This window comes from Polyodon spathula, chromosome 49, assembly GCF_017654505.1.
Source record: "Polyodon spathula isolate WHYD16114869_AA chromosome 49, ASM1765450v1, whole genome shotgun sequence".
In the NCBI taxonomy this organism is placed as follows: Eukaryota; Metazoa; Chordata; class Actinopteri; order Acipenseriformes; family Polyodontidae; genus Polyodon; species Polyodon spathula.
This window is the reverse complement of record NC_054582.1, coordinates 50,563-65,343: the sequence shown is the minus strand read 5'-3', so window position 1 is coordinate 65,343 and position 14,781 is coordinate 50,563. Positions and strand designations below refer to the sequence as shown.

General features: G+C 47.1%; 2 protein-coding genes across 2 annotated transcripts; both read left to right on the top strand.

Annotated features, from left to right (window-relative positions):
• On the top strand, positions 1–9,874 carry zgc:92275 (cholesterol 7-desaturase nvd). Its single transcript, XM_041238632.1, has 7 exons — positions 1–1,020; positions 5,285–5,473; positions 5,648–5,826; positions 6,025–6,150; positions 7,097–7,216; positions 7,348–7,524; positions 9,384–9,874. The coding sequence occupies exons 1-7, from the start codon at positions 624–626 to the stop codon at positions 9,543–9,545; spliced, it is 1,350 nt and encodes a 449-aa protein (XP_041094566.1). The 5' UTR covers positions 1–623; the 3' UTR covers positions 9,546–9,874.
• Positions 9,875–9,959: 85 nt separating this feature from the next.
• On the top strand, positions 9,960–12,557 carry LOC121306715. The gene is made up of 2 exons (XM_041238601.1): positions 9,960–10,797; positions 11,195–12,557. The coding sequence occupies exons 1-2, from the start codon at positions 10,751–10,753 to the stop codon at positions 12,102–12,104; spliced, it is 957 nt and encodes a 318-aa protein (XP_041094535.1). The 5' UTR covers positions 9,960–10,750; the 3' UTR covers positions 12,105–12,557.
• The last annotated feature ends 2,224 nt before the right edge of the window (positions 12,558–14,781 follow it).

Below are 14,781 nucleotides of genomic sequence, written 5' to 3'. Positions count from 1 at the left end.
AAACCTCTAAACTAAATATCAGAGATCTTAAGACGGCTGTTATAAATGCAGATGATATAGCCTACACTTTGTTTTAAGTGACAGTTTGCATTGAATCAGGTGCGATGTGACAGGTAGCCTGTATGCTGTTGCCAACGCATATTTATACCTTTGATAATCGTGACTAATCTAACAAGTGATTGTCCTCATAGTAATATTAATGACCTGAATTACAATACCCGCCGCGCTGGTTCAGATCACTCTCCTGGAGTCGAGACGCTTGAAGCGTTGCCTGGGTTACCTCCAGCCTGCACCGCCTGAAACCACGAGGCTTTTACAAAGCGAGGCTGCTGGATGGGCTGGACCTCAGAGCGCTGTGACTGGGGCAGGGAGCAGAGCTGAAGAAATGGTGTTGCTGTTTCGAAACAAACTCTCGACCGACAACGATGTACAAAGCGACTTCCGAGAAACTGTAGCATGATCTATTAACACACACACAATAGCGCTCAGCAGACTCCTGAAAACGACTCATCTCACAGGTGCAAGATAGGGTCTACAAGCACCACCTGTCGCGCACTTCACTCTGCTGATTCAGTCCCAGGAGCACTGGCACACCGGTGCGATACAAGCACTGCAGAGCTGCGATGGAGCGCCTCAACATCTCATCGCTTCTTAAAACCAGCGGGGTGTTGCTTGTCAGCCTAATCGCAGGCTTGCTTCTGACGGGCCGTCACTTAGCAGACTTTGTCCCGGTAGATGGAGCAGCCCTCTTCCGACCCGCTCTGTGCGTCCTGTCAGGTCTGCTTCTGTTTGCCTTGGTCTGGCTGTACAGACTGATGTGTGCCCCCATGGCGCTGCTCCGGGGCGCTGATGAGGCCGGCTACATCACCCAAGCGGGTCGGACCCGAGCCCAAATTGCCAATGAGGTGCGGCGGCGGAGGAAGACCGGGGACCTGCCGCCTGTGTATCCGAACGGCTGGTACCGAGTGCTGGACTCGGACATGCTGGCCCGCGGCGAGGTGAAGAACGTCACCATGCTAGGTAGGACCTCCTGGGCATTTTTTTCCTGAGCTGTGTATTTTATTTAACAGTGGCTGTGTCCCGAGAAAGTTGTGCAGCACAGTAGAAACCTCGGTTTGTTTCCAATAGGCAAGTGTAACTTTGTTATTGATAACAGTAGTTATTAATTAATATTTCCCATTGCATCTGAATTTCTGTGGATTTATTAATGGAACACAAGCAGAGTTTATGTTGCTGAGGGTTCACCACTGCCAGTGTGGGATGAAATGGGTAATGACGCATTTCACTTCCGTCATTAGTTCTATTGCTATTTCTGTCGCCATTCCTGTTGCTGCAGCATGTAATGTATGACTCTATACAGAGTGGCTTAATTTCTAATGTTTGTCACTAACCTCACAATTTAAATGAATAAATATTTAATGTGACTGACAAGCTACTGATTATAATGTACCCGTTTTTAGTTACAACTTGTCCTGTAATATGGAGAGGGACTGGGATAGATCAGACAGCGACGCGTGGTCTTCATTCATTCCTGTATTTTTAAATGTTGTAACTGTAGGCTTATAAAATATGGTTAGAATACAAATCCCTTTCAAATGCGCACAAACGTACTCACATCGCCCTCAAACTATATTTTCAACACCCCTTTTACACAACCGCTGCGTAAATTATTATTAATAGTATTTAAATGTTAAAAATCACTGGACCTGGGAAAAAAAAGATATCAAAACTTTGTAAAAAACATTTCTTTTTTCGCCCACAGTGGAAATGCATCCGGCGTGTTTCAATAGTCTGCGAAATGGGGTCACGATCCTTTGTGCGAATAATAGAGACACCAGGCATTCCTCTGCGGAGAATTCCTTCTCTTCTGGAATGCAGCAGAGCAGGCAAACACAGCGAGAAGCTCAATGATAATTAAGTGGTGCTGTCCTGTCCTGCCCTGTCCTGCCCTTGCCCTGTCCTGCCCTTGTCCTGTCCTGTCCTGCCCTTGCCCTTGTCCTGCCCTTGCCCTTGTCCTTCCCTTGTCCTGTTCTGTCCTGCCCTTTGCCCTTGTCCTGCCCTTGCCCTTGTCCTGCCCTTGGTCTGTCCTGCCCTTGTCCTGTCCTGCCCTTGTCCTGCCCTTGGTCTGTCCTGCCCTTGTCCTGTCCTGACCTTGGTCTGACCTGGCAGTGCCCGCTCCGTCTTGTACCCGCAGTGGTGCCAGCTCCAGGGTGCCAAGACTGATTGTTCTGGAAAGGAGTCTGTAGTTTGGGTCATGTCTGGGAAAGCACTGCTTCAGTTAACTCTTTTGTGCTGCCCGAGACCACAACACAGAATGCTTTGTAACTTTGTTTGTTTGATTGTGTCGGGTGCTGGATCCAGGGGCTCATTAAGCTGAGGTCTGTCTGTTCGTGGTCATTCTCATCTGCGTCAGTCCCTGCTGGGGTAATAGTCTCTGGTGTTTAGATTCCAGGACTGTGTTTTCAGTACTGTAGTGCATGTGCTGCATATCTCAAGTACAGAGTTCTCTATACTGTACTGTATTGAATTGTCTGGCTCTCAGATCCCCAGTACAGAGTTCTCTATACTGTACTGTATTGAATTATCTGGCTCTCAGATCCCCAGTACATGAGCAGTAGCTGTAAAATCCTTTATGTGTCTCTGCTGGAGGGGCTCGTCTGTGCCCTGATAACACTGTCTGGATGTGTGGAAAGGTCTGTGCAGGCAGCTGACCATGCACAATCACTGCTGGAGGCAGCTGCACAGGGATTTGTCTGGGAGTGTGATCCCTGATGGAAGCAGCTGCACAGGGATTTGTCTGGGAGTGTGATCCCTGATGGAAGCAGCTGCACAGTGATTTGTCTGGGAATGTGATCCCTGATGGAGGCAGCTGAACAGGGATTTGTCTGGGAGTGTGATCCCTGAGGGAAGCAGCTGCACAGGGATTTGTCTGGGAGTCAGCAGTGGGTGCTGACCCTGCCCAATCCCTTATGGGATACTTTGGGCTGCCAGGCCTCTGGATTTGCTGCCCCACAAGGGGAGGCAGGTGGCATGTGTGTGACAGAGTGGAGCTGAGGGGTTGTGTGAGGGACCCTCTGTTGGGCTTTGTACTTTCCCAGGTCAGTAGATTAGAAAAAGGAGCAAGACCCTTCAATGCTGTTAGTGGCAGTCTGTGACATGCAGTCTGTTCTTTGGGACTCTCCCAGCATTGCGCAGTGGAACACGACTCCAGCGTTGCCTTGCCCCACTGAGACAGAGTGCTCGGGAGCCACCCTGCTGGAAGGGGTCCAGCACGGCTCTCTGTGCTTCTCGCTGCCAGGTTGTGTGGCTGCCCTGACTCTACCTGTTCACCCCTGGCCAGCTCTCGCCTCACGTGGAGGGCATGTTACCGTTGCCTGGGTAACCAACAAGTTGCTCATTGTTTCTGTGGTGTGGCACAAAGGGGACCGAGGTGACCCCTCCCATCACTACTTTACCTGTGCAGGTAGCCAAGCTCTGTTACCGTGGAAACCTTTCTTCTCTTTAACATGAAACAAAAATGCCATTGTGAAGACAAGCCAGGGGGCTCCTGCTGTTTTCTTTAGTGTTCCCTGCTAGGAAACCTTTGTGGACAGTTGCTAGAGGAGAGAGAGAGAGAGAGAGAGAGAGAGAGAGAGAGAGAGAGAGAGAGAGAGAGAGAGAGAGAGATTACCTGTAGAACACATTGTCTTGGTTTTATCAAAGCATGGGAAACTGCCATCCATAGCTTTCTGGGGAGCTGGTACATGTGGTTAAAAAGCCCCTGATCAGGCTGAACAGCCCTTTCTGGTTCTGCAGCGGGATTGTGCTGGAGGGGTGTGGAGTGCTTGCTGTAGCACAGAGGACTTGCCTCCGCCTGTGTGAATAGTGCATTGAATATCTCTGCCTGCCCTGCAGACACAGCTGCACAGAGAAAAAAATGTATTTATATTCTGTGTAATCTATGGATTCTCTTCTGAAACTGAAAAGTTGCTTAACGGGATACAGTTCAGTTCAGCTATGAGCCTGTAAATAACATTGCATTGATTCAGAGTGAACCTGTAAATAACATTGCATTGATTCAGAGTGAACCTGTAAATAACATTGCATTGATTCAGAGTGAACCTGTAAATAAATTGCATTGATTCAGAGTGAACCTGTAAATAACATTGCATTGATTCAGAGTGAACCTGTAAATAACATTGCATTGATTCAGAGTGAACCTGTAAATAACATTGCATTGATTCAGAGTGAACCTGTAAATAACATTGCATTGATTCAGAGTGAACCTGTAAATAACATTGCACTGATTCAGAGTGAACCTGTAAATAACATTGCATTGATTCAGAGTGAACCTGTAAATAACATTGCATTGATTCAGAGTGAACCTGTAAATAACATTGCATTGATTCAGAGTGAACCTGTAAATAACATTGCATTGATTCAGAGTGAACCTGTAAATAACATTGCATTGATTCAGAGTGAACCTGTAAATAACATTGCATTGATTCAGAGTGAACCTGTAAATAACATTGCACTGATTCAGAGTGAACCTGTAAATAACATTGCATTGATTCAGAGTGAACCTGTAAATAACATTGCATTGATTCAGAGTGAACCTGTAAATAACATTGCATTGATTCAGAGTGAACCTGTAAATAACATTGCATTGATTCAGAGTGAACCTGTAAATAACATTGCATTGATTCAGAGTGAACCTGTAAATAACATTGCATTGATTCAGAGTGAACCTGTAAATAACATTGCATTGATTCAGAGTGAACCTGTAAATAACATTGCATTGATTCAGAGTGAACCTGTAAATAACATTGCATTGATTCAGAGTGAACCTGTAAATAACATTGCATTGATTCAGAGTGAACCTGTAAATAACATTGCATTGATTCAGAGTGAACCTGTAAATAACATTGCATTGATTCAGAGTGAACCTGTAAATAACATTGCATTGATTCAGAGTGAACCTGTAAATAACATTGCATTGATTCAGAGTGAACCTGTAAATAACATTGCATTGATTCAGAGTGAACCTGTAAATAACATTGCATTGATTCAGAGTGAACCTGTAAATAACATTGCACTGATTCAGAGTGAACCTGTAAATAACATTGCACTGATTCAGAGTGAACCTGTAAATAACATTGCATTGATTCAGAGTGAACCTGTAAATAACATTGCACTGATTCAGAGTGAACCTGTAATTAACATTGCACTGATTCAGGGTAGAGAGCCTGTATAAGGGACCTGTGGGTTCTGTCAGTGTCTCATGCCCACTCTCTGTGTCTCGCAGGGGAGCAGGTGGCAGTGTTCCGTGGCGAGGACGGTCAGGCTCACGTGGTCGACGCCTACTGCCCTCACCTGGGGGCCAACCTGGCGGTGGGGGGGCGTGTAGTGGGGGGGTGCATCGAGTGCCCCTTCCACGGCTGGCAGTTCCGCGGGGAGGACGGCAAATGCATGCACATCCCCTACGCTGAGAAAGGTAATTAAAACAAAGGATTTCGTTCTAGTGCTCTTTCAACCTGCATGTGGAAGGTGTATCTGCTCCTATAGGAGTGGCAGAGTTGTGCAGCTGAACTGCAGGTCCGGTATATTAGCATGCTGTTCAGTTGCACTCCGTGGTTTATGTATTTTGTTCCCCCCCCCCCCCCCGCAGTGCCGGAGTTTGCACAGATCAAGCCGTGGCTGAGCTGTGAGCTCAACGGGATGGTGTTGGTGTGGTACCACTGCGATGGCATGGACCCCACGTGGCAGATCCCAGAGCAGGAGGAGATCACTCTGAAAAAGTGGATCTACCGAGGGAGGACTGAACACTTCATCAACTGTCACATCCAGGTACAGCCTGACAAACAGGAGGCAGCCTTTCCCAGCCCTCACCCTGTTCTAACCATGCATCTCTCCCTCGCTCACCCCAGAGTCTAACCATGCATCTCTTTCTCCCTCAATCGCCCCAGTCTAACCATGCATTTCTCCCTCTGTCACCCCAGTCTAATCATTCATCTCTCCCTCGCTCGTTCGTTTTCTCTCTCACAGGAGATCCCGGAGAACGCTGCAGACATTGCACATCTGTCTCACCTGCACACTCCAAGCATTCTGAGCGGAGTCGACCTGCGATACACCAACAGCAAGGTCTGGGACTTCGTCCGACACCACTGGGAGGTGAGCACTAGCAGATCCTGCATGACAGAGTTTGGGGATAGCTCTGTGTCACAAGGCTAGTTACGATCCTTAGGGCTGGCCTGATGTGGAAAAGAAGCACAGGTGTTCAGGCAGGATCTTTGTCTGATTTAGTGGTGCATGAAGTAAGGGAGAACACAGAGGAAGTTTTGGTGCATTACCAGAACAAGTCCTGCTGCCTGCTGTGGAGAAGAGGGGATCTGAAGCAAGACCTTCATCTTAACAGAAGGACTGAGCCTGCTTGCTTCCAGTGTGATAGTGCTGTATGAACTTGCACACACATTCAACTTTTTGTTCTGTGTTTTTCAGCTAGCAATTTTTGAAAAATAATTCCTTCTGAAAATAACAAATTCAAACTAACCATTTATTGAAAATAAGTTTGCGCCTTGTGATCGCCATCTAGCATTTCTCATCATCCAAAAACAAAGGTGTTTGGTCTGGTCTTGCAACATCACCAGCTGAAGTTGTCCGCTGTGGTCTAATAGTGTGCTTCTGAAGCAGTATCACAGAGTGTGTTTTTGCTGGAGGTGTTAGATCAGGATCCCGTCGGGATATTTAACTTCACTGCTAGCTTGCTGAAATGAATTATTATTCTAGTTAAAATGTTCACATATAACCAAGCTAATGCATTATAATTATGGTTACATTGCTCAGTATGTGCATTTTTGCTTAAACCAGTTAAGTATTTTGCAGCATGATTTTATTAAACAAGCAGGATGGGTTGGCATTTGAAAAAGGTCTTAAGCACCAGTGCATGAACAGAACATCTTTATCCCCGCAGGAGTGCGGTTCCTCCTGAGCGTTGTCTTTCTAGGGCTGGAGCGAGACCACTGGAATAAAGAAACCACAACGTGTCTCTGCCAGGGCGAGCCTGGAGGCTGAGCTGAGCCCGGCTCTGATGGGTGTGTGTGTTTGTGTGTCCTGGCAGGTGGCGTGGAGTCCAGAGCCAGAACCCCACAAGCACTGCTCTCGGATGCTGGTGAAACACTGGCTCACGATCTTCAGGAGGCGCTTCCCCCTGCTGGATATGGACGTCGTCGCCAGACAGGTGCGCTGGGATCAGAGCTGTGGGGGGGGGGGCGCTGTGAGGCCACGGTCAGGGAAGGGGAGGGGAGGGATGGGAGTTACACAGTTAAGCTTGTGTATCAAGTGCTCACCGTCTGTCTGTCTGTGGTTCAGGTTGGCCCAGGTGTGGTGTTCATGACCTTTGACCTTTCCTTCCTGGGCCGTGGGCTTATCGTGCAATGTGTCACCCCTGTGGAGCCCCTGCTACAGTGTGTGTCTCACAGCATCTTCTACCAAGCGAACGTCCCCGCCATTGTGCCCAAGTTCATCCTGCGAGCAGAGTGCACACAGGTAATAGAGTTCATATAGACAGTGCACACTGCATACAGAGTTCATATAGACAGTGCACAGTGCATACAGAGTTCATATAGACAGTGCACACTGCATACAGAGTTCATATAGACAGTGCACACTGCATACAGAGTTCATATAGACAGTGCACACTGAATACAGAGTTCATATAGACAGTGCACACTGAATACAGAGTTCATATAGACAGTACACACTGCATACAGAGTTCATATAGACAGTGCACACTGAATACAGAGTTCATATAGACAGTGCACACTGAATACAGAGTTCATATAGACAGTACACATTGCATACAGAGTTCATATAGACAGTGCACACTGAATACAGAGTTCATATAGACAGTGCACACTGAATACAGAGTTCATATAGACAGTACACACTGCATACAGAGTTCATATAGACAGTACACACTGCATACAGAGTTCATATAGACAGTACACACTGCATACAGAGTTCATATAGACAGTGCACACTGCATACAGAGTTCATATAGACAGTGCACACTGCATACAGAGTTCATATAGACAGTACACACTGCATACAGAGTTCATATAGACAGTGCACACTGCATACAGAGTTCATATAGACAGTGCACACTGCATACAGAGTTCATATAGACAGTGCACACTGCATACAGAGTTCATATAGACAGTGCACACTGCATACAGAGTTCATATAGACAGTGCACACTGCATACAGAGTTCATATAGACAGTGCACACTGCATACAGAGTTCATATAGACAGTGCACACTGCATACAGAGTTCATATAGACAGTGCACACTGAATACAGGGTTCATATAGTCAGTGCACACTGCATACAGGGTTCATGTAGGCAGTGCACAGTGCATACAGGGTTCATGTAGACAGTGCACACTGCATACAGGGTTCATATAGACAGTGCACACTGCATACAGGGTTCATATAGACAGTGCACACTGCATACAGGGTTCATATAGACAGTGCACACTGCATACAGAGTTCATAGACAGTACACACTGCATACAGTTCATATAGACAGTGCGCACTGCATACAGAGTTCATATAGACAGTACGCACTGCATACAGAGTTCATATAGACAGTGCGCACTGCATACAGAGTTCATATAGACAGTGCGCACTGCATACAGAGTTCATATAGACAGTACGCACTGCATACAGAGTTCATATAGACAGTGCACACTGCATACAGAGTTCATATAGACAGTGCGCACTGCATACAGAGTTCATATAGACAGTGCACACTGCATACAGAGTTCATATAGACAGTACGCACTGCATACAGAGTTCATATAGACAGTACGCACTGCATACAGAGTTCATATAGACAGTACGCACTGCATACAGAGTTCATATAGACAGTGCACACTGCATACAGAGTTCATATAGACAGTACACACTGCATACAGAGTTCATATAGACAGTGCACACTGCATACAGAGTTCATATAGACAGTACACACTGCATACAGAGTTCATATAGACAGTGCGCACTGCATACAGAGTTCATATAGACAGTGCGCACTGCATACAGAGTTCATATAGACAGTGCGCACTGCATACAGAGTTCATATAGACAGTACACACTGCATACAGAGTTCATATAGACAGTACGCACTGCATACAGAGTTCATATAGACAGTACACACTGCATACAGAGTTCATATAGACAGTACACACTGCATACAGAGTTCATATAGACAGTGCACACTGCATACAGAGTTCATGTAGGCAGTGCACAGTGCATTTGTAATATTTCATTTTGTAGACTGTGTATCGCGCTCTGAAATGCATTTAAAGGAGTGAATCAATGAACAGGTGATTCCTCCCCTCCCTGCAGTTCGAGCGTGATCTGATGATCTGGAACTATAAGAAGTATGTGTCCAAGCCGCTGCTGGTGAAGGAGGACTCTGCCATTCAGAGACACCGTCGCTGGTTCAGTCAGTTCTACAGTGAGAACAGCCCTCGCCTGAGCTTCCAGCAGAACCAGCTCGACTGGTGAGGCATGCCCGAGAGAGCCAGGCGGCAAGAGCGCGCGGAGGCATTCCTGTGCTGCTGTGTGGGAGAGTGTGGGAGCTGTAAGCGAGCTTGCCGTTCAAGGCTTGGGGTGAAGCTGCTGTTTCTCCGTGTATCGCCTGCGCTCGTCTCCAGTGTTCCTCCAGTTCTGCTGTTTTTGCTCTCTGGTTGTGCATGAAGTATGTTGCATTTTGTTCTGGTGAGGATTATTTTGGCGTGTGAGTCTGTGTATATCATCAGTAATCCAGTGAAGTTAATGCAGTAATACAGTCGACAGCGTTTGTGTGAAATCATTTTGACAATGTTGTTTAAAAAAAAAAAAAAAAAAAAAAAAAAAAAAAGATTTTTCAGAATATTTTTGTAACAAATGTTAAAAATAATTGTGTGTTTTAAAACAGACTCTAAAATAAATATAACTGTACAATTGTTTTCTTTATGTATCATTAATTTTTACTACATATACAGTAGGTTTCAGTGGCAATGAAGTCTGTGCACTGCAATGTGATGCTAGACGCTGAACTCTATAGAACAGCATGACGATCTTTGGGTTTTCATGTGATAAACCATTCATTTATAATCGCTTTGCTAGGATCACCAAGCCAGTCCAAAACTACAGAGACCCCCATTCCACACACAGCTGCACAGCTTACAAAACCACAGAGACCCCCATTCCACACACAGCTGCACAGCTTACAAAACCACAGAGACCCCCATTCCACACACAGCTGCACAGCTTACAAAACCACAGAGACCCCCATTCCACACACAGCTGCACAGCTTACAAAACCACAGAGACCCCCATTCCACACACAGCTGCACAGCTTACAAAACCACAGAGACCCCCATTCCACACACAGCTGCACAGCTTACAAAACCACAGAGACCCCCATTCCACACACAGCTGCACAGCTTACAAAACCACAGAGACCCCCATTCCACACACAGCTGCACAGCTTACAAAACCACAGAGACCCCCATTCCACACACAGCTGCACAGCTTACAAAACCACAGAGACCCCCATTCTACCACAGGGCTGCTATCCCAGCCTGCCCTCCTCCCTCCTCCCCACTCCTCCATGGGGCTGCTATCCCAGCCTGCCCTCCTCCCCACTCCTCCACGGGGCTGCTGGGATTGGCTGCCTGCTGACTGTTGACTGACTTATCAGCCTCTTATCAGGGCGCAGGTACCTGATGTTTAATTTTCTTCAGTTAGCAGTGAGCTGGGCTCGGAAGAGAAGGTAAGACTCTCCTTTAGATTACTGTGGCGAGGAAAGGAACTCAGGACAGACCTTTTACACAACTGCATTTCTTTTTTAATTGGCAGAAGAGTTATAATGTGTTTCTGACTTCTCAAGAGCTGGAGAAAACTAGATTGTATTTACAATCAGAGCAGAGAACAGTTCCAATGTTAACTTTTTAATCAGAGCCAAATGTAGACAAAGGATGTTGGGGGTGGGGGGGGGTGACGGTAGTGTAAAATTGTATTTATTCACTATTACTTTCATTTTTTATTTTTGCACTGCTACTTGCAAGAAAAAATACTGAATATTTGCAAAAATATTCTAATTATTCATTCCTGAACCTCATGAGACAGTTTGTTTTTAAAAGCTGATCAGACGGATATATCTGCTGTAGGTTTGTCTCCAGTCAGCAGCATAGTGGCAGCTCTAGACCAGGACAGGAGAGGATGGACGGTTCTGCTGAGCTTGGGATGGAGAGTTTGAGGGGACCAGAGACCCCCTCTTCCAGTGGGAAGCAGCAGAAGGGTGGGGCTGAGGCAGTGCTTTCTGAAGTAGCTGTACCAGGTGGTGCGCAGAGTCACAGTAACATGTCTGTGAGCAGCTGCCAGTCCCATTCTGCTCAGGAGAGCAGTACTGTGATAGAGGAAGGCAATGACAACCTCTTGCTGTCCATTGATAACACAGCAGGAGGCTCTGTTGCTTTAGACCTGGGTCTTGATGGAAGCGGACTGGGCTGCCCTCCTGAGCTGCTGCCCTCCAGCTGCTTCTCCATCCCCATGCCCATGCCAGCGGGATCTTCGGAGGACCAGGACGAGTGCCCGATCTGCACGGAGCCGTACGACGGTGCCGACCACAGGAGGGCGCTACTGAACTGCAAGCACGCGGTGTGCAGCAGCTGTCTGGATGCCTTGCAGGAGAGCAGCAGCAGAGCCGACATCGGCCGGGTGAGCTGCCCGCTCTGCCGCCAGAACACTCCCATGCTGGAGTGGGAGATCCGGAGGATGCAGGAGGAGATGGTGTCCCAGTTCAGCTGCTCTGCATACACTTCCTCCCAGCAGAGCCCCCTGCTCCCTCTGCCAGCCCCTCCCTTCCCTGGGGCCACCCTGGAGAGGCAGCTCCAGACCACAGGCATGTCCAGCTGCCTGGTCTGCCTGCGCTGCCCCACCTGCCTCCTCCCCATGCTGGGCCGGTCCAGCTCCTCCTGCCCCTGCTGCTACAGGCTCTCCCTGCTGGAGATGAGCTGTGTGCTGCTGCTCTCCCTGCCTGTCATCATCCTGGTGCTGCTCTGCACAGCCAGGCAGTGAAGCCCGGAGGTCTCCCCTTGCACAGGTCAGCTGACACATTGAACTTCTACAGCTTCTCTGACTGAGCTCCAGTGTGACCGACTCCCTGAAAACCTTGGACAAGATCAGAACACTGCAGCGGGAGGAGGGCACCCATCTCTGTGGACCTGCAGCACCTTTTAAAATAGATAATGCATGTTAAAGAGCGGGCCAACCTACTGTCCATGTGTTCTGTGTAATTCAGTGTACCAAAGGAATGCAGACAAACTGTGCTTCTGCATTTCATTGAATGTGTTCACTGTTAGTGTTATTTGCTGCTGTTGTCATCCTAATACATAATGTCTGCAATAAATCTATCTTCCTCCACTTGAGGAAAAAAAAACTGTGCATGTGTTTGCATTTGAGCTGTGAGCTGATTGGATGTAATTCTGTGATGCAACAGCCGGAAAGTTACAAACATTCTACTAGCAAGCAACTGAAACCCACACAGCATGAGACAGCAGTTTGTAAGAGTTGCCACTCCCTGTGTCAGGAATTCTTATCAGTACGAGTGGTTCTGTTGGCACACAGGCCTGTGCCAGTGATTTAGACTGTAAACACATTTAAGGATTTACTGTTCTCAAAAACACAGCTGCTCAATATTTAACATCCTGAATCTTTCACGCTGTGGTAAAGAACTAACCCACCCCCTCGTGCTTTCACAGAGTGAGGTCTGTGAGGGTCTCTGTATCACTGCAGTACATACACACACACACACACACACACACCCTGTGAGCTAGGGTCTGTTGAAAGACAGCAGGGCACAGTAAGTGGAGTGTGCAGCTCTGTATGTGGATGGCAAGCGCCTCTTACTCACTCGCTCACTCACACACACTAATGGGATTTCCTGAAGCCAGGCTTTTAATTCAACCTCTTACTGCATGAAACAGGCCTCTGGGACTCGACCCTGCTGAGAGAGCGGGCCGCTTGTCTGACATGCAGCTCCCACAGCAGCACTGCATTACTATTGACTGCAATGCCTCTGCCAGGAGCATGCACTACTGCTCTATACAGGAGGGCTGGCTGGGACTCAGGAAGCGATGCTTGTCAGTGCTCAATCGCATGCAGCTCAATCTATTTCCAGCTCCACGGAAATAAAGGCAAGAGATAATTGGCCCATTCTCTGTGTGGTTTGGTTTCTATTGCTCCTTATCATAGATGTGTAATATACTGTATATATATATATTGTACTCAAGGTGTAATAACTGTGTGTGTGTGTGTGTGTATATATATATATATATATATATATATATATATATATATATATATATATATATATATATATATATATATATATAACTCACTAAGGTGGGATGCTGCTGTACAGTGTGCAATGGAAGCAGCAGCAGCTGACTGTGTTTGAATGGATCTGGGCTGAGCTATTGAAGCAGCAGCAGCAGCAACTGCCGAAGGGTTTCTATTGAAAGCTGCATTGTAGGCTCTCGCAGCTCCCTTGATGTTTCTGAGTCTCAGTGGCAGTGACAGTGGTGAGGGAGGGGGCCTCTGAACACAGAGCAGGCCAGCGAGAGTCATGTCCGCTCTTTGATTCCAGCGCTGTCTGCATGCAGTGCTAATGTTTCATGCTGTGACTGAGAGTCATGTCCAGGGCTGGAGGACGCAGGTGCGTATCACTCTGTGTTTCAATGTGTTTTCTGGGAGAGTGCTGGTCAAGTGTGTTTTTAATTGCCAGCCAATAACCCCCAAATATACTGTGTTCACCAGGCACTAACTCTATCAATATTCTATATACCTACTCTCTTATGCATGTCAGTGTTGCTCCTCTCAGTGTATCTCTTATGCATGTCAGTGCTGCTGCTCTCAGTGTATCTCTTATGCATGCCAGTGCTGCTCCTCTCAGTGTATCTCTTATGCATGCCAGTGCTGCTGCTCTCAGTGTATCTCTTATGCATGTCAGTGCTGCTGCTCTCAGTGTATCTCTTATGCATGCCAGTGCTGCTGCTCTCAGTGTATCTCTTATGCATGTCAGTGCTGCTGCTCTCAGTGTATCTCTTATGCATGCCAGTGCTGCTGCTCTCAGTGTATCTCTTATGCATGTCAGTGCTGCTGCTCTCAGTGTATCTCTTATGCATGCCAGTGCTGCTGCTCTCAGTGTATCTCTTATGCATGCCAGTGCTGCTGCTCTCAGTGTATCTCTTATGCATGCCAGTGCTGCTGCTCTCAGTGTATCTCTTATGCATGCCAGTGCTGCTGCTCTCAGTGTATCTCTTATGCATGCCAGTGTTGCTCCTCTCAGTGTATCTCTTATGCATGCCAGTGCTGCTGCTCTCAGTGTATCTCTTATGCATGCCAGTGTTGCTCCTCTCAGTGTATCTCTTATGCATGCCAGTGCTGCTGCTCTCAGTGTATCTCTTATGCATGCCAGTGCTGCTGCTCTCAGTGTATCTCTTATGCATGCCAGTGCTGCTGCTCTCAGTGTATCTCTTATGCATGCCAGTGCTGCTGCTGCTGTATTTGATGCTGTCAATATCAAATTTTGGTTTTGTTGTTGCTACACAATTACCTCTCTCTCTTCATTAATTTATACTTCCCACAGAACAATACAAATGAAAGCATGTTTTTTTGTTTCTCAAATCAGTTTTATGTTTTGGATTCTATTTTGCGAGGCAGTGGTTATCTGAGCAACGTGCAGCAACATTTA